We start from the raw sequence: 19,294 nt of genomic DNA, 5'->3' as shown, positions 1-19,294 counted from the left end.
GCCATCCTCTGAGCAATAGTACAACCATATTGGCAGCATATTGGCGAGGCATTCATCTTCATGGATGACAATTCGTGCACCAGTCATGCACATCTTGTGAATGATTTCCTTCAGGTTAACGACATCGCTCGACTAGAGTGGCCAGGGTGTTCTCCAGGCATGAACCTTTTCAAACATGCCTGGAGTAGATTGAAAAGGGCTGTTTATTGACTACGTGACCTACCAACCACTCTGAGGATCTACGCTCAATCGCCATTGAGGAATGGGACAATCTGGACCAACAATGCCTTGATGAACATGTGGATAGTATGCCATGACGAATACAGGCATGTGTCAATGCAAGAGGGCGTGCTACTGGGTATTAGAGGTATCGGTGTGTAAAGTAATCTGGACCACCACCTCTGAAGGTCTCGCTGTGTGGTGGTACAACATGCAATGTGCGGTTTTCATGAACAATAAAAAGGGCAGAAATGATGTTTATGTTAATCGCTATTCCAATTTTCTGTACAGGTTCCAGAACGCTCTGAACCAAGGTGATGCAAAACTTTTTTCGATGCGTGTATAATGTGATGTGGAGGTCAGGCCTATCGTCACTATCGCTGTTGCACCAGTGGGATCTCCCAGACCTAAAATAACTGACAGTGATTCGGTTTTAGCTTGCTATTTTGAAGCAGTTAAAGTTACTTTCTTCTGGGAGCTCCCCTTCTACCTTTGCCACAGTATTATACTGGTGTTACCATGTATTTTTTTTTTTTGTTCTAATGAACTTGCTTACTCATTAGAAACTGGCTGCTTAATTCCTTCAAATTTCTTTTTGGTCATATTGGCTTTCGCATGTATTGCAGACCTCACAGGAGATTCTAGTTCCTTGTGCCCTTGTACTTCTAGAAATGGACTATCTGATTTAAAGTCAGCTTGTCTGCTCCCAGTCATATGGATGCAGTCTCACACCCACCAGTGACACAGTAATGCTCTTTGTTATTTGTTTGGGTGAGTTGTGTGTTAACAGAAGCATTTTCTGTTCATTGCACCTGACCCTGAATCTCAACAGGATTTTCACAAGGCACTCTCCTTCTAAGGAGGCCTCCACACTTTCGTCATCTATATATATTTTCTTCTTATCACACACCTTATGCACTAATATCACCATTTGCTCCTCTGACGAGTCCTCTGACTACTCTAAATAGCTTAACTGCAATTCATTCGAGGATTCCTGTGGCCCATAGAAGCTACTCCCTTCGGCTGTCACTTTGCTCTCTGGGTTTATTCCTATCATGCCTATAATTTGTTCTCACTGTGTATTTTCCCCACTCAATCACATCTTTTTATGTTTTCTGACTTAGCTTCTGGTACAGTTGATTGTTACAGCTGTCTCTGCTGAGATATTGCAGCTTGTTCTAAAATGGAGGGTCAGTCCACTGATGACCAGTGCATTCCCTTGAATCTGACTTTTTGTATCGCAAAGCATGATTAGCATCTTTTAACCTATTTTAATTCAGTGCATACCCAACATAGGTGTGACTACCATGTTTATTACCAGTAATTCATGTAGTGTGATTCCTCCTTTTGCCAGTTCCTCGCATAATTCTTTGGAAATGATCATCAGTTGTGAAACAGTCTACACAAACAGAAAACTGTTTCCTTATGATGAATAGTTTTATTTGGGAACACATTGGAGTCTGTCTCTCATTCAAAGTGAGGTCTTGTACCTTATGATCAATATCTCCTTGCAGCATTGATCACCAGTAACACAAATTCTTAATGTGTCTAAAAGCTAGCTTGAGGCTGGAGTCCTGATGTCATTATCATTGTGACGTACATGTAGATGCTTTGCTGAAGTATTTTTCCACTTTCAGCAACATCAGTCCTTCAACCTGATTGTTGTTTTTCTCTTGATGCTTGCTATTGCATTGTGGGGTACCTATATATAGTGGGCTGTGGTCTCACCCTCCACTTCTTTCTTTCCAATCACTGTATCTTTGCTCCCGGCCACAGCACCACATATTTTCCCTATGAGCCCATCTCTTCATTTCCTCATGAACAGTGGTGGCCTCACATTGGTGCCACCCCATTCTTCTGCAATGCCTGTCCCGTTATCCCTCCAACCTTTGATTGAGTCATTGGAGAAATGACTGGTGTTTGTCAGTGAATGCTGTCTGTGCACAGGGAAGTATGTTGCTATGGCCCCACACCATTGAGCTTCCCACATGGGGTTGTCTAGCAGTTGTGCCGTAATATCAAGGTTAATGGTATACATTGGCATTGTCTGTCATGATTACTGAACATAATGCCCATGGAAAATCATCATATCTGGCATCTGGCTCCATGCAAGCTGAATGCCTGCTAGAGGTAACATACCTAGATAGCCATTAGATGGCACAGTCTCCACAGCAGTGCACTGACTGTGTGAGCACGCCACTCATCTTGCGATGTGAATACGCTGGTCAGTAGTATTCCTTGCAGTGAATATAAATTCAGCAGTCCAGCAGTCAGTCAATTCTGTTATCGCGTCTGATATTGTCGGTTACTATCATTACTGTATTACGGACTATTGGATAACAACCTCACTTGGCTCTTGGTCTTTCTCTCTGGTTGCAATTCAGATTGTCTCTCTCTTTGCTCTTGGACTGTTGGCATCATTATGGTGAAGTTTCCACTTTGCACCTCATTATTTACACCTTGTCTGTGCCCTGTTTGCCATCTGTCAGCTGTGTTTAACACGGCTACCTCTTGGTTCTGTGTTCTCTTCTGCAGGTGGCCCTTCCAACTTCAGCTGTTTGTATCTTGGGTTCTGACGTGTGTGCTGATATCTGGCTATTCATGGATATAGCGCTGGTGCCAAGAAAAAAAGAAAGTTGTTTGGTAGCATGGATGTGAAATTGATTTGCATGCTGGAGTAACAGCAGCAGCTAATGCAACAGCAGCAACACGTTTCACAAAAAGTCATTTCAGCTTGAGGTGGACAAACTCTGTGTGCATTAAGCCACTTTGCTCAAGACCTCAGCACCCCCAGCAGTCGAGGCTCCCGTTTTGTCCTTCTTAGTTTCCACCTTTCAATGATGCTACAGAGGACTGGAACACACATTCACGTCAACTGAAACATTTCACGACATTTCAAGTCACAGATGATTCATTGTGGTGATCATTATTTCTGTGTCGTGTCGCCAGAAGCATTTTTTCTGCTCCGCATATTTGTGCTTCTGTCTGACCCCATTGTGCTCTCCTTTTGGGAGATATGTACTCTATTGCCCAATTATTATTCACAGAGGTAACATATGTTTGCCTCCAGCTGTGGTTACCACCGGGCTAGAGTTTCAGCAATACCATAAACAGCCTGGACAATCGTACCACTCCTGGGTCACTAACTTGTAGGGTCTCAGTTGCAAATGCAATTTCTCATGTGCCAGTCAAGGCTGCAAGGCTTTGTATGCAGACTTCTTGATTGATGATACAATGATTGGCATGTGATTCTGAGGTCCGTGTACCAGCATCGAAACTGAATAACCCATCGTTGGAGGACATCTTGTGCATCACACACTTGTTCAAGGTTGGACAGGCTGCTAACAAATGACACATGGCAAGGCCACAAGTTGTGGTGATAAATGTGCCACCATGCATTCCTTCCCCACACTGCAAGAGTAGTGCGACCCCCAGGTTGCAGCAATGTTGTGATTCATCATCGTCTGAGGTCTTTGTGGTGTCAGAGCTGCCAATTGCCCCTCGTTGACAGTCACAGTGACTGCTTCATTCAGGCCTGCAGTGTTTTTCTGCTCACTTGTGAGCAGACTGTCTGGATTGCTGGGGTCCTGCATTGTGCTATGGCAAAGAGGGGCCTCTCTACTCAATGTGTTAGAGTCGCGCAACCCACTCCCATCCCACTCCACTAGTGCAACATGACATCATACATGCACTGCAGTTGGTGGTCCCTCAAGGCATCATGGACACAAGGGCCATCATTTATTTGATAAATCAGGTGGCATAGCCACAGCTGGGCTCACCTGAGTTTTCTGCACCCTTGCACCATTTTGTGCCTACATGGTGGTTCTGTTACTCTTTGTGCCAGTTCTCAGTCACTGCGGCCTACAGAAGCATTATGCAACTTGCCACATTGTTTGTGGTTGACCTCTCATCTGCTACCAACATTTTTGGCCTCAACACCATTACATTGTTGGGGTTTCTATTTCGGATGTCAAGTTCATATGATTTTGTTTATATAGACTGAACCAGGAAGTGGAAATCTGCACCGAGGCCAGGAATCGAATCAGTCTCTCCTGCATGTGCACTAGCCACTACACCATCTTGGCACAGTGGTTAAGTGTATATACATAAAATCTTATCTGTATGAGACCAGTAAACTCTCAGAAATAGTCATTTCATTTGTGTAAGGTGATATGAGCCGCAGTTTCTTTCCAAGAACTGGATGATCTCTGCACTGCATTTGCATCTCAATTTCAGCCAGATCTGGGGTGTGCCTCAGACTTTCAAGCATTCATCACCCTTCAGCCTAGATGGCATGCCTTGTTTTTGCCATGCCAGACCAATTCTGGTTATTTTACATGCTGATGTGAAGCAGGAGCTAGATTGTCTCCAGGCTGCTGGGGTAATTGATCTGGTGAAATCTAGTGCTTGGGCCACTCCTCTAGTGATCATCAGAAGACCCAATGGTTCTCTCAGATTGTGTGGAGATTTCAAGGCAACAATCAATGCTCAATTGCAGGTGGAAAATTATCCTATCCCCAGCTGGAGGACCTCCTGACAAAATTTGCTCAAGGGTGATACTACTCCAAGATCAACCTTGCTGCTGCTGCTTACCACCACTTATCCATAGATGAGAAATTGCAGAACATCATTCTCATTAATACGCATTTTTATTTGTACAAGTACAAGTTACTCCCATTTGGCACTGCTTCAGCCCATGCAATTTTCCAAAGGTTTTTGGAACAGTTTACAGCATATTCTGGCTTGTGTGAATTAGATGGATGATCTCATTGTCACAGGACTCTCCTCCAGGAGCATTTGTAAAATCCCCATATCCTTTTTACGGCCCTGCGGGGTGCAGGCCTGCATTGTTGTCTAGAGAAGTATAGGTTTTTTTCGGCCAGAGGTGGAGTATTTGGTGCACTGACTCTCCAAAGAGGGAATTGGGCCAACTGATCCTTATGTTGCTGTGATAGGCTCCTTACCCTGCCCAATGAACTCACCTGAATTGTATGTGTTTTTGGACAAAATCGACTATTATTCAAAGTTCTTACCCTGTGCAGCCCACATTATGCAGCCACTCGGTCAACTGCATAAAAAGGGTGTGCCTTACAACAGGACATCTGCCTGCAACTGGGCCTTTACTCAATTGAAAATCATGCTGCAATGCACCCATTGCCTCATGCCATTTTCTCCCAGTCACCTGTTGGTTGTGGCAGCCTATGCATCTGTCTATAGCATCGGTGCAGTCTTGGCACACAGGCATGGGGATGCCTCTGAACAGCCTATAGCATACTCGTCAAAGACATTGACTCATGCACAGTGAAACTATTCCCATAAAAAAAGAGGCATTGGTGGTAGTGTTTGCAATTAAAAAATTTTGTGTCTATCTTTTTGGGACATGGTTCCCCCAATTACAGATCACAAGCCATTGGTTGCATTATTTGGGTTGCAGTCCAGGCTTTTGGAACAAACAGTCCAATGCCTCTGACACTGTGTATTGTTCCTGATTGCATACAGCTATACTATCTCGTACAAGCCCATGGCACAGCATTCCAATGTCACTGCTTTGTTGTGTCTACCCATTGGCCCAGACCCAGATTTCAACCAACAGTGGATCCTCTGCACCCACATCGAAACCAAATGGCAACATATGGCAGACAGTTTCCTCACTATGGCTGCATGTGTTGCTGCCACCATGCGCTGGAACAAAACGTTGCTGCAGGTCCTCTGCTGTGAGACCCATGGCTGGGCAATTAACCTCACCCACATTATCGGCGAATGAGTTCAACTCCTGAAAACATATTTCTTACACTACTGGTTGTCAATGATGTCATTCTTTTGGACACTGAGGCAGCCACACATCAGATGGTCAACCTGGTAGACTTGCATCAACAAGTATTGAGCTTGCTGCACCAGAAACATTGGGGGATATTCCACATTAAGGTGGTAGCTTGCTGACATGTGTAATGACTGGGGAGCAACATCGACATTAAAGCGATGGTCAACAGTTGCAGAGCATGCGCATGGCACCAGGCAGCGCCCCTGTAATCTTTCACACCCTCACCTTCACCCCACCTCCTTTGGACTGCATCCATCTTGATTCAGCAGGCTCGTTTTTGGGATCAATGTTGTTGCTCATATTGGACGCTTACTCAAAGCACCCATGTTGTACACATGACATCTGTCAGGATTGATGCCACCCTCATTGCCTTACCTCATGTTTTGGCCATAGAAGGGTTGGCTCATACATTTTTCACCAATAATTGGCCACAATTCACTGCATCTACCATCAACGATATCTGTGAGGTCAATGGCATAAAACATATTTGCAGCCTTCCATTCCATCCTTCCTCCAATGGTGAAGTGGAACATCTCATTCAGATGCTTAAGCAGCAACTGAAAAAAGCTGTTGAATCCTCTGCAACTATTTCAGCTTTCACCCTGCTATTGAGCACTTATCAAACAGCGCCACTTGACAATCATAGCGCAGCTGAGCTCCTCCCCAGGTGGTAACTGTGCACCCTGGTTCATCTTCTGACACTGCCACCTTCAGAGCCCCACCTGTCCCTCCCAGTGTTACACACGTGGTGGTGTGGCTATGTGGGGGGGGGGGGGGGGGGGCAGGCAGGCAATTTGGTATCTGACTTCACAGAAATTGAATGCCTGCTGGAGGTAATGGACCTAGATGGCAGTTGGAGACCATAGTCTTGCCCCAGTGCTGTGTTTGCAACATGAGCCTGCCACTCATCTCGCCATGTGAATATGCCAGCCGATAGTATTCCTAGTGGCCGATATAAATACAGCCACCCAGTGAATCGTCAGTCAGTTTTGTACTCAAGTCTGGTATTGTCAGTTACTGTCATTGCTGAGCTACAAACTATTGGATATCAATGTTGCCTGACACGTGAGCTTTGCCACTGGTTGCGATTCAGATTTCTCTTTGCTATTGGCTTGTTGACATCATTGTGGTGAAGGTTTCCACTTTCCACTTCATTGTTTACATAGACAGTGGACATGAGTAACACAAGGGCAACAAAGTAACCTGTCAGCTGTGTTTAGCTCGGCTACTGCTTGATGTGGTGTTCTCTTCCACAGGGGGGCCCTACCACCTCACAGCTTTAGGTTTTTCTCCCTGGCATTTTGATGGGTGCACTACTCGCAGGTGTATCATTATCCTAGTGACCATTTGCTCTTCTTGACCATAATGTGTCATCAGGAACTTGACATTAAAGCCATCATTCAGAAGTCTTCACATATCAACACTTCAAACCACACCTTAACATCTGGGTCTAGCACCTGCTGCATGATCAGCAATTTACTGCATTCACGATACCTTTCATGCAGAAATCTGCATCGGGGTGTAGTAAGACGGCCTTGGAATTAATTTTCCTGTTTCTACCAAATTTTGGACATGAGATATTGGCATTCTGTATACTTGACATAGTTGACACATGCCACTGTATTTTATCCTCTAATGTCATGTTGCAATGGCACTTTTGATTTTTCACAGATATTCCATGAAGTATTCTGCTATTTCTCTAATGTTCATATGTTGCCCAACTGTTTTGTGAATTTTTTACTAATCTATTTAACCTCAGTCTTCATTTCAAACAGCCCCTTGATTAAATTGAGATCGGGGGATGCTGAGAGTGCTCCTGCCTTGCTCTGTACTATCTACAATCATGGTCACGTCCAACTCTGCACTAATTTGTGATAGATAATTTCCTATTGCTTATATGGTGGTTCCCAACTGAAATACTGAATGAGGTGGCACAGTGGTTTGCAGACTGGATTTGCGTTCAGGAGGAAAACAGTTCAAATCGATGCCTGTCCATCTTGATTTAGGTTTTCTGTGATTTGCCTAGATTGCTCTGGGCAAATTCCAGGATAGTTCCTTTGAAAGGATATAGCTGATTTCCTTCCCATCCTCGAAACAATCTAAGCTGGTGCTTCATCTGTAATTATCAATGGGACGTTAAACCCTATCTTCCTTCCTTCATTCCTTCCCAACCTAAATAGCATGCACTATCATTTATGCAACATGCACCTGGTCTATCACTACACCAAAACCAACAGTGAGTAATGGAGAGATGAATGACACATTTAGGATGTCCTGTCACAGCCGTTGCTCCCAAGATGGTGAATCTCAAGGATGTCATTCATGCAGATCAATGCATTAAAACTTGACAATTGATTCCACAGCTATCAGTAAGCATTGGAAGTTACTGTGCAATGATTGAGACTCCTGGGTATTCAAAAATGTGCTCAAGATGGGTTCCACAAATGTTGAAACAGACCATAAGATTCAAAGAAAAGCCATTTCAACTGAACTATTGGGGCTGTTTGAGCCCACTAGAGAGATCTTGCAGTCGCTGGTGAAAACTTTGTGCATCACTTTAAGCCAGAAACTAAAAGGCTGTCACCACCCAAAATCGCCCAAAAAGAAGAAGTTCATGACAGCTCACTCTGCTGACAGTCATGAAGTCTTCTAGGGTAGTGATGGTATCATTCTCATGAATGTTTTGCACAAAGGTTCAACTATTAATTTAGGTGCATGTATGAAGACCCTGAACAAACTCGAAAACTGTCTCTGATGGGTTTGGTCTGACAAGAATCCAAAAGGAACCGTGCTTCAACATGACAATGGGTGCCTGTAAACAAATTTCAGAAACCATGAACACACGATTAAAGTGGGTTGGACATCATTGTTCATCCACCATATAGCACACACCTCGTGCTCTCCGACTTCCATCTGTTTGGACCACTTAAGGATTCTCTGTATAGGGGACATTTTGAAGGCGATGAGAGCATAATTCATGCAGTGAAAACATGGCTGCAAGCACAGAACAAGAGCTATTACCAGTAGGGTATACATGCTCATATACATCACTGGCCACAGAACATGATGGAGACTAGGTAGAAAACTAATAAATGTAAAATAAATGTTGATTTATATTGTCACTAAATTCTAATTCTTAAGAATAAATATATTCTGAGATAAAAACTGTTGGGCATTACTTATTAAAAGACCTTTGTACAAGAATGCGGCAAGTCATTTGGAATATCAGTGGGTGTGTAATGTTTGTTGGAACATTATTTTAAAATTACAGGAACTGAATAGGTGTTAATCTTGTTGGAGAAATTGAGAGAGAGGTGAAGTAGCTGTGTACATAGACTGTACACTGAGGTGACAAAAGTCATGGGATAGCGATATGCACATGTAAAGGTAGTGATAGTATCATGTACATGAGGCGTAAAAAGACAATGCATTGGCAAAGCTGTCATTTGTAGCCGGCCGGAGTGGCCGAACGGTTAAAGGCGCTACAGTCTGGAACCGCACGACCGCTACGGTAGCAGGTTCGAATCCTGCCTCGGGCGTGGATGTGTGTGATGTCCTTAGGTTAGTTAGGTTTAAGTAGTTCTAAGTTCTAGGGGACTTATGACCACAGCAGTTGAGTCCCATAGTGCTCAGAGCCATTTGAACCATTTGTCATTTGTACTAGGGTGATTCACATGAAAAGGTTTCTGATGTGATTATCACCACATGACGGGTATTAAGACTTTCAGTGTGGAATGATAGTTGTAGCTAGATGCATGGAACGTTCCATTTTGGAAATCATTAGTGAATTCAATATTCTGAGACCCACAATGTCAAGAGTGTGCTGAGAATACCTTATTTCAGGTATTGCCTTTCATCACAGACAACACATTGACCAGCGACCTTCACTTAATGACCAAGAGCAGTGATGTTTGTGTAGTATTATCAGTGCTAACAGGCAAGAAACACTGGATGAAATAAGCACAGAAATCATTGTGGGATGTATGACGAATGTATCCGTTAGGACTGTGCAGTGAAATCTGGAATTAATGGGTTATGGCAACAGACGACTGATGTGAGTGCCTTTGGTAACAGCACATCACCTCTCTTCTGGGCTTGTGACCATGTCTGTTGGACTATAGATGACTGAAAAACCTTGACCTGGTCATATGAGTCCTGATCTCATTTGGTAAGAGCTAATGATAGGGTTCGAGTGTGACACAGACACCGTGAAGCCGTGGACTCAGTTCATCAACAAGGCACTGTGCAAGCTGGTGATGGCGCATAATGATGTGGGCTATGTTTTACATTAATAGACTGGGTCCTCTGGACCAACTGAACCAATCATTGACTGGAAATGATTATATTGGGCCACTTAGAGACCATTTGCAGCCATTCACGGACTTCATGTTTCCAAACAACAGTAGGATTTTTATGGATGACAATGTGCCATGGCACAAGTCCACAATTGTTTGCAATTGGTTTGAAGAACTTGCTGCACAGTTAGAGCCAATCACTTGGCCACCCAGATCATCCAACATGAATTCCATTGAACATTCATGGAACATTATAGAGAGATCAGTTCATGCACAAAATCCTGCACTGGCAACACTTTCACAACTATTGATTGCTGTAGAAGCAGTGTGACTCAATATTTTCGCAGAGGACTTCCAGTGGCTTGTTGAGTCCATGTCACATCAGGCAGGAGGAGGTCCAACGCGATACTAGGAGGTATCCCATGGCTTTTGTGACCTTGATGTAAACTAGACTGACTGTTGGGTAAAACAACTCAGTAATTGTGTAAAAACTAAAATGAATAGCTATGACAGGTTGTATGTGACTGTACGGGAATATTTTAAGTTCAGTCAAACAGTTTTAAAAGAATAAATAAAACATTATTGAAATTACTTCATAACCCCCTGCAACTGTCAACTACTTGTTTTATCCTTTGTACAAATGTATAATTTTTGCCTTAAGCTATTTTCAAGAACTGCTATTTTTTCATGCAAACTCAGCACTATTTCCTTAGTTGATGTAGCAGTTATTAATTGGTCAACTGACATACTGTCATGTATTTGTAATTACATTAATAGATATACTTGAAAATGCCTTAAGGAAAAAATTGGACTGTTATACTGAGAGTAAATTAATAAGTTGATAGTTGCCGGTAACTGTGAAGTAATTTCAATAATTTCTATCAACTGTAACTCATTTTCAATGAAACATATTGAATACATACAACAAGTTTTGTACAAAGTTTTGAAAAAGTTACTGTGTGTGTGAGTGCTGATGGAGACAATTGAATCGAGGAGACCACCTATCTATCAGTGTGGACATAATTTTGTATGATGATCATGAGAAAGCACAAACAGTCTCTGGTGAAATTCTGTTTTTAAAAACCTTTGTCAGTTATTTTGGTTCATCCTCCATGAGGAATGTCCATGCATTTTTAAAACATCATTTTCGTTTTGCTTATGTTGCATCTCCTTTTATTTTGCATAAGAAGCCACACAGTCTTCTTTTGTGTGCTGAATTTTATAGTTACTGTTAGATGTTTTTCGTGGTGTATTACATTTTACATTACATAGCTAGATAAACTGTAAAAAAATGTTGAAACAGAATAAACACAATTGTAGAATGAGATTAGCAACTATTGTAGAGGGGATTCAGAATTAATGAGTAGAATGTTATGAAGATTGTGGTTGCCTACTGTATACTGCATAATCATTTTTATAATATAATTTAATTATGTAGTTATGTATTACATTACTGAAATCTTACCTTGGAACCTGCAAGGAATACATTATACATATATTTTCTTCATTAATAGGTTCAGTGCGCTTCAAAATTGGATGTAGATAAAGCAGTTGAAGCAGCAAAAAATGCATTTGCAGGAGAGTGGTCCAAAATGAACGCACGGGATAGAGGAATTTTGCTGTATAGGTATGTATCCAGTCTTTTGTGAAGTAATGGTATTGCAATGCTGAAACTATTATGTTGAAATCAATAATGTGATTTTGTGTTCTACATCAAGAGAGCCATTTTTTTCCAAATTTTATCTCAAACATGAATGCTGTGATGTAATTTTGCCACATTTATGATAAACTGACACCATATTTGTTGAGGCTGAACAAATCCATACTTGACACTTTCTTTGCAGGTGTATGTATTTTTATTCCATGCATTTTTTATTCTGTGGGTGTTACTAATGAAGTGGCAACAGATTTTTTTGGGGTAAAAATAGGGCCCCAACATTTTCAGTAGGCTTTTTAATTTGTTTGGTCTTCTAAAATCACTTTGTGAAGTTCTTACATTGTTTTTGAAAGCATTACTTGTTAGTAGCTTCTAAATTTTAAGACTCGCAAACTGTAAACATCACTACATTTTGTGGCACAATTCACTCTCTAAAAATTCAGCTGAGTGTCCGAGTCATCTGTTTTAGATATTATGATCTCTGATCCTACCCAAAAAAGTATTTGAATCAAAAGACCTGATTACATTGTGCCAAGACCTTACTGAATAAGAACACACAACTGACATGTAAATGCATAATTTAATCTGTCACTTTAACAGTGTTGTTGATCTTTTCAGCGAGTTAAGAAAACAATCGTCTGTGTATGTTATTATTATTATTGTTATTATTATTATTCACATATGGGCCCAATTAGTCAGTCAATGTCGCTTTTGATCGTTGGCCTTCCTTTGTGTCCAGATTTGTTTCACCCTTTCAGAATGAAGTCTCTTTCCTTCATCAGACCATGGTGTTCCAGTTTATTTTCTAATTTCCCTCTGACGAACTTCTCAGTCAAATATCTTTTGTCTGAATGTTTTTCTATCTGTAACATCTGCCTGAGTTATACCAGCTACTTTAGGATCCTCCTTAATTGCAGCGATCCATTTAATTGGCTCAGTTTTGGCCTTACTTCTGTTTTCATGGAATCCCACTATTTGTTCTGTCAACCTAGTGGGTACCGATCTTTTAATGTGCCCATAAAATTTAAATCTTAATTTTTTTCATGTCACCATGTATGTCTGTGTATTCATTTATTTTCTTATTACTTCTCAGCCTATAAGTTTCTCCATCAGTGATTTTGAGGCCTAATATTTTCCCAATAATCTTTCTTTCCTTCTTTTGAATTTCTTCAGTATCCCTCTTTCTATTTAAAGTTAAAGTTTCTGCTTGATAAAGACATTTAGGTTTGATTATAGTGCTGTAATGCCTAAGTTTACTGAACTTAGAAAGTGATTTTTTATTATAATATTTTGTGTTAATCTGAATACAGTTGCCATTTTTTGACAGCGAACTTCATTTGCAGCTTTTTCCAGGCCGTTTTCTTCTATGATTTTCCCCAAGTAATTAAATTGAGAAACCTTTTTTATTTTTCCATATTTCGTGTTCAAAAACTTTGGTGCTTGTTTGTTGTATGTTGTATATACCATTTTTTCAAATGATATTTGTAGTCCTACTTTTTCCGCAGCTACTTCAAGAAATTAAATTTGTTTCTGAGCTGTGGTAATAACCCTAGTTAAAACTGCCAGACCATCTGCAAAGGTGAGGCAATCTGCTCTAATATTACTTCTACCTAACTTGATTGATTGATCTATATTTTGACTTGACTTTTGCTCTCGCCATTCTGTAATTATCTTTTCCAAACACAGTTAAACAGTAATGAGGGGAGTTCATCTCCTTGTATAACACCAGTCCTTACATAAAATGGTTCAGAAATTTCTCCCATGAATTTAACTTTAGAGCTAGTGTCGGTTAACATTTCCTTAATCAGTATTAGAGTTTTATTATCTAGCCCTTGTTCCTTTAAAATTTGGAAAAGAGATTCACAATGAACTGAGTCATAGGCCTTTTTAAAATCCTCAAATGTACATACAATATTGTTACTAGAAATCCTTTGGTGCCTAATGATTAGTTTTAAATTAATAATTTGTTCCGGACAGGATCTGTTTGGTCTAAAGCCTGCTTGGTATTCACCAATTTTAGGTTCTAACTGTTCTCGGGCTCAGTCAAGTCAACACTGTGAGAGAATTTGGTATGTGACCAGGAGAAGAAAGATTCCTCGGTAATTATTAGCATTGGTTCCATCCCCTTTTTTATGCAATGGATGAATTAGGGCAGTTTTCCAGTCCTCAGCTATTTTATCAGTTAGCCATATATGCCCTATTAGTTGAGTGATCTCTTTTATAGTGTTAGGGCCAGCTGCTTTTAGTATTACTGCCATTATACCATCTTCTCCGGATGCTTTGTTGTTTCTCTAAGTCTCTTAATTTGTTTAGTTATTCTGATTTTGTCAGGTTTGTAGACTTAGGGTTGGTGTTATTAGTTTGCTGTGGTTGGAATTTGTTTGGTGGTTCTGGACAGTTTAATAGTTTCTCAGAATAATTAGCAAGTACTTACAATTTTCCCAGTTGTTAGGAGCCAAACTGCCATTTTCATTTTTGAAGCAAAGACTTTGAGCTTGGTGACCAGTTAGTTTTGTTTTGAATGTTTTATAAAAGTTTCTTGTATTGTTCTTTTGGAAGTCTCTTTTGATTCCTAAAAGTTGGGCATTTTTGTAGTTTCTTTTAGTCTGTTGGATTAATTTAGATGTTTATTTTCATACAGTTAAAAAGGTGGTGTACTTATTTTCAGTTTTGTTACTATTCCAATTTTTGAATGTCTCATGCCTAGACTTAACAGCTGTTTTACAGTCCACATTCCACCAAGGGTGTTTTTGTTTCTTTTGAAGCAGAATTAAATTTTGTGCTGTTTCGATGAACTTTTCTTTTAGGTTTTGCTAATTGTTGGATTGTTTTTTTGTCAAGTTTGCTTGTTAGAGTTGGGTTATTTCAGCAGTCAAATTTTGAGATAACATTTTTTGTTTTGAAGAGTATTTTAGGTTGAAATTTTACTTTTATTAGCAGTAAATAATGGTCAGAATCAATATTAGCCCCTTTCCTAACTTGGACATTTAAAATTTCTTTGTGGTTAGGGTATGAAATTGCTACACGATTGATTTTCAATTCCCTGGTAAATCTATTGGGTGCCCGCCAAAGTTTTTGTTTAAAAGGGCTCTTTTTAAAATGAATTTTATCCATAGTGGATGCTGTTGAACTCTGTGACTGTTCCTTTATAGGTTGTAGAAAAATTTCCAGTACCAGTCACAATGTGACTGGTAGCGGAAATTTTTCTACAACCTTTTTAAAATGTGTTGACATGGTTTTAAGGTTAAAATTTTTGCACGTTTCAACAAGTCTTTAGCCATTTTGGTTTGTCCATCTATGCACAGGAAATCCACCCACCGTTTCCGTACATATTTTTCTTTACCTAATTGAGTGTTAAAATCATGGTTTGAGGGAGTTTTCGATCTGATGCTTTCTAACGTTTCCCAAGCTTCATTAACTTCTTCAGGTTATGTACGGTTATCCTCATTGACTGGCATATGGGCATTAATTAAAGTGTATGCTTTACTTGCACATGTAAGAGAAATTCTCATTAGTCTATTATTAATGAGTTTTGTCTTCATTATTGAATTTAAAATATTTTTGGGGACTGCAAAAGCAACTACCAGGTGTGGTGTATTATTAAGCATCCTTTTATCACATTTATATTTAAAAAAAGAAAAAGAAAAATCCATGGTCCGTCATTCGTGTTTCTTGAAGTGCCAAAATTTGAATCTTCTGTTCTTTTAATGTATCTCCCAATTTATGGAGTTTACTTATTTGCAAAAGTGTTGCAAAAAATGTATTTGTTTTAGTTCTAAGTTGGCCTGAGGACTCTTGACTTCCTCTGTTGAATCTCATTGCATTTTAATCTGACCGCCCCAGAATCCAGAAGACCCGTTGCGCCAGTAATACTGACAGTAGATTGACCACCTGGGGTAATACTGTGATTATCAAAATGCTCCATGTTGATTGTACCTGGAATCAGGCAGGGTTGAGTAGACTCATTGAGTGAACTCAGAGTGTTAAGGCTGGAAGGGTTAGTTCCAGAATATATATTTCAGCTGCACCACTGGTTAACAGATGCTGACCACTTTACCTCTTGCTACAGGACAGATGCAAAGTGGATTTGGCTTTTTTGTGCCTTGGTCCGGGACTGTTTATTCTATATTCACAGTTGTCTGTCATATCTGATGAAACATTCACTATCCTCCACCTGTGACCCGTCGAATACCCTAGGCGAGGTCAGCTTCATAGGCTTTTAGTTACAAAGTCTTGAAGCCGTGTATGTTATTCTTATTACCTGTCAAAGACCTTAATAAATATTTTGAAGTTTGTTATTTTGTCCTGCTAAATTTCCTACTGAGCAACTTGGGTCTTATTAATGCTTAAGGCAAGGCATATCAAGGTGGTTAAGGCACTGGAGTCCTATTCATGAGGGCCAAGTTCAGATCCATGTCTGGCCCTCCAAATTGTGTTTTTTGTGCTTTATGTAGTTTGCTAAATGCAAAATCTGGGATGGTTCCTTTGAAAGGGCACAAGTAAGTCCTTTCCAACCTTCCTAATCTGATCTTGTCCATCATCTATTTTGACCTTGTAAATGTTACATTAAACCTCAAACTTCCCTCTTTATTTCTTTTCCCATTTCAGTTTCCCTTATTTCTTTGTTGTTTCTCAGTTTTTCATGTCCTCTTAATCACTCTGTATGTTGTCATGCTTTTTCTTCCATCTACACTTCTCCTGTTGTCTAGGTTTTCCTGTCTTGGGGTCGTTCAGTGTTTAATATCTTTTCTTCTAAAGAAATTTATTTTCATTATTTATAATTCTTGAAAATTATTTGTTAATAGTTCCCTCTTGACTTCTCTGATTCATGGTGTTGATTTATTATCCCAGAAATATTTGAATATTTATTTCATATCATTCTATGGCAATATTCAATGGACATCAACCTCCACTTTGTCATTATTTATTATTATTTATGGTTATCCTAGAAGATTTCCTTGATAATTCTAATTTTGCAACATATTATTATTTTTCCTTCTTTCAAGCCCTGTTTTTCAAGCTGACAATTCATTCTTATAGACATATGAATGAACATTCCGCTCTGACCACTGTGTTATAGCAACTTAGTTTCATGTTGTCAGAGATGCATTTCTTATTCCAAATATTGACAATATCATGAAAAGGTTAGTTGCTACTCACCACATAGCAGAAATGCTGAATCGTAGATAGGCAAAATAGAAAGACTGTCAAACAAAGCTTTTGGCCAAACAGGCCTTCATCAGGATACACACACACACACACACACACACACACACACACACACACACACACACACACACACACACACACCATTCTCTCTCTCTCTCTCTCTCTCTCTCTCTCTCTCTCTCCTCCTCTCTCTCTCTCTCTCTCTCTCTCTCTCTCTCTCTCACTCATTCAGCTTACACGTAAACATGCAAATACTTGGCTGAAAGCTTTGTTTGATGGTCTTTTTGTTGTGCCTATTTGCAACTCACCATCTTGGCTATTTGGTTAGTAGCAACTGTCCTTTTCATAATACTATCATTATTCCATCCTGGATTTTCCATTGTTCGATTATTGTAAATATTCTTTCTTAAGTCACATACTACTTCCATTTGTCTGATACATTCATCTGTTGAAAACTTCTGTAGCCAATTTTCTTCTGTTATTACTTCTAAGTATTTGAACAATCTGACCTTTTGTATTTTACCTCTTTCTACTTCTACTTATTTGGATTTGGGTTAAAAAATTCTTTGTTTTTCATGAATGTATTTGTACCTGAGAATCTGATTCTTGTTTTGTTAGCTATTATTTCAAAAATATTTAGTTGAAACCTTACTCCAGCAAGATTTTCTGACAGTAACGTAAAAAAACAATTCACAAAAATAAGGTAACATACCTTACTTTTATTTGATTTTCTTCTTAGAATTAGTTGTTTAATTAAGTTATTTTGGAGTTGTGAGTTCCAGATTCACCAGCTGAAGAGTAAATGTGATAAAGTAAAGTCAAGTCATATGGCATTGTAGGCTGGGAGACCCCAAGGGGTAGGTTCAGTTGCTGAGTCGGAAATGGTTTTCTTCCAGTGCACATCATGGCCCCTTTTGTTGCAGACACACTGAAGCACCAAAAAGCTGGGTATAGGCATGCATATTCAAATACAGAGATATGTAAACAGGCAGAATACGACACTGTGGTTGGCAATGCCTACATAAGACAAGTGTCTGGTGCAGTTGTTTGATCAGTTACCGCTGCTACAGTAGCAGGTTGTCAACATCTAAATGAGTTTGAACATACTGTTATAGTAGGTGCGTGAGTGATGGGATACAGTATCTCCAAGGTAGCGATGAAGTGGGAATTTTGCCATATGACCAGTTCACAAGTGTACTGTCAGTATCACGAATCCAGTAAAACATCAAATTTCTGACATCTCTCTGGCTGGAAAAAGATCCTGCAAGAACAGGAGCAATAATGACTGAAGAGAATCATTCAACATGACAGAAGTGCAACCCTTCCACAAATTGCTGCAGATTTCAATGCTGGGGCATCAACAAGTGTCAGCGTGCAAACCATTCAATGAAACGTCATCGATATGGGCTTCTGGAACCGAAGGCACACTCGTGTACCCTTGATGAATGCACAAAACAAAGCTTTACACCTCACCTAGACCTGTTAGCACCGACATTGGACTGTTGAAGACTGGAAACATATTGCATGGTCGGACTAGTCGCATTCCAAATTGTATCTAGCAGATGGATGTGTATGGGTATGGAGACAACCTCACGAATTGATGAACCCTGCATGTTAGCAGGGGACTGTTCAAGCTGGTGGAGTCTCTGCAATGGTGTGGGGCATGTGCAGTTGGAGTGATATGGGACCCCTGATACGTCTAGACACGACTCTGACTGGTGACACATATGTAAGCATCTTGTCTGATCACCTGAATCCATTTATGTCCATTGTGCATTCCGATGGACTTGGGCAATTCCAGCAGGAAAATGCGACACCCCACACATCCAGAAATGCTACAGAGTGGCTCCAGGAACACTCTTCAGAGTTTAAACACTTCCACTGCCCACCAAACTCCCCAGACATGAAAATTATTGAGCATATCCTGGATGTCTTGCAACATGCTGTTCAGAAGATATCTCCACCCCCTCATACTCTTACGGATTTATGGACAGCCCTACAGGATTCGTGGTGTCAGTTCCCTCCATCACTACTTGAGACATTAGTCAAGTCCATTCCACATCATGTTGTGGTACTTCTGCACGGCCGTGGGGGGCCTACACAATATTTTAAGCAGGTATGCCAGTTTTTTTG

General features: G+C 40.2%; 1 protein-coding gene across 1 annotated transcript in view; it reads left to right on the top strand.

The window, feature by feature from the left end:
* The window catches only part of LOC126183812 (cytosolic 10-formyltetrahydrofolate dehydrogenase), a 149,647-nt gene that overhangs the window by 83,797 nt on the left and 46,556 nt on the right, over positions 1-19,294 (top strand). The window contains exon 9 of the mRNA XM_049926060.1: positions 11,850-11,962. Within this exon, the coding sequence (XP_049782017.1) occupies positions 11,850-11,962 (113 nt within the window). The remainder of the gene's footprint in view (positions 1-11,849; positions 11,963-19,294) is intronic.

Source organism: Schistocerca cancellata, chromosome 4 (assembly GCF_023864275.1).
Source record: "Schistocerca cancellata isolate TAMUIC-IGC-003103 chromosome 4, iqSchCanc2.1, whole genome shotgun sequence".
Lineage (NCBI taxonomy): Eukaryota > Metazoa > Arthropoda > Insecta > Orthoptera > Acrididae > Schistocerca > Schistocerca cancellata.
This window is presented reverse-complemented; position numbering and strand designations above follow the sequence as displayed.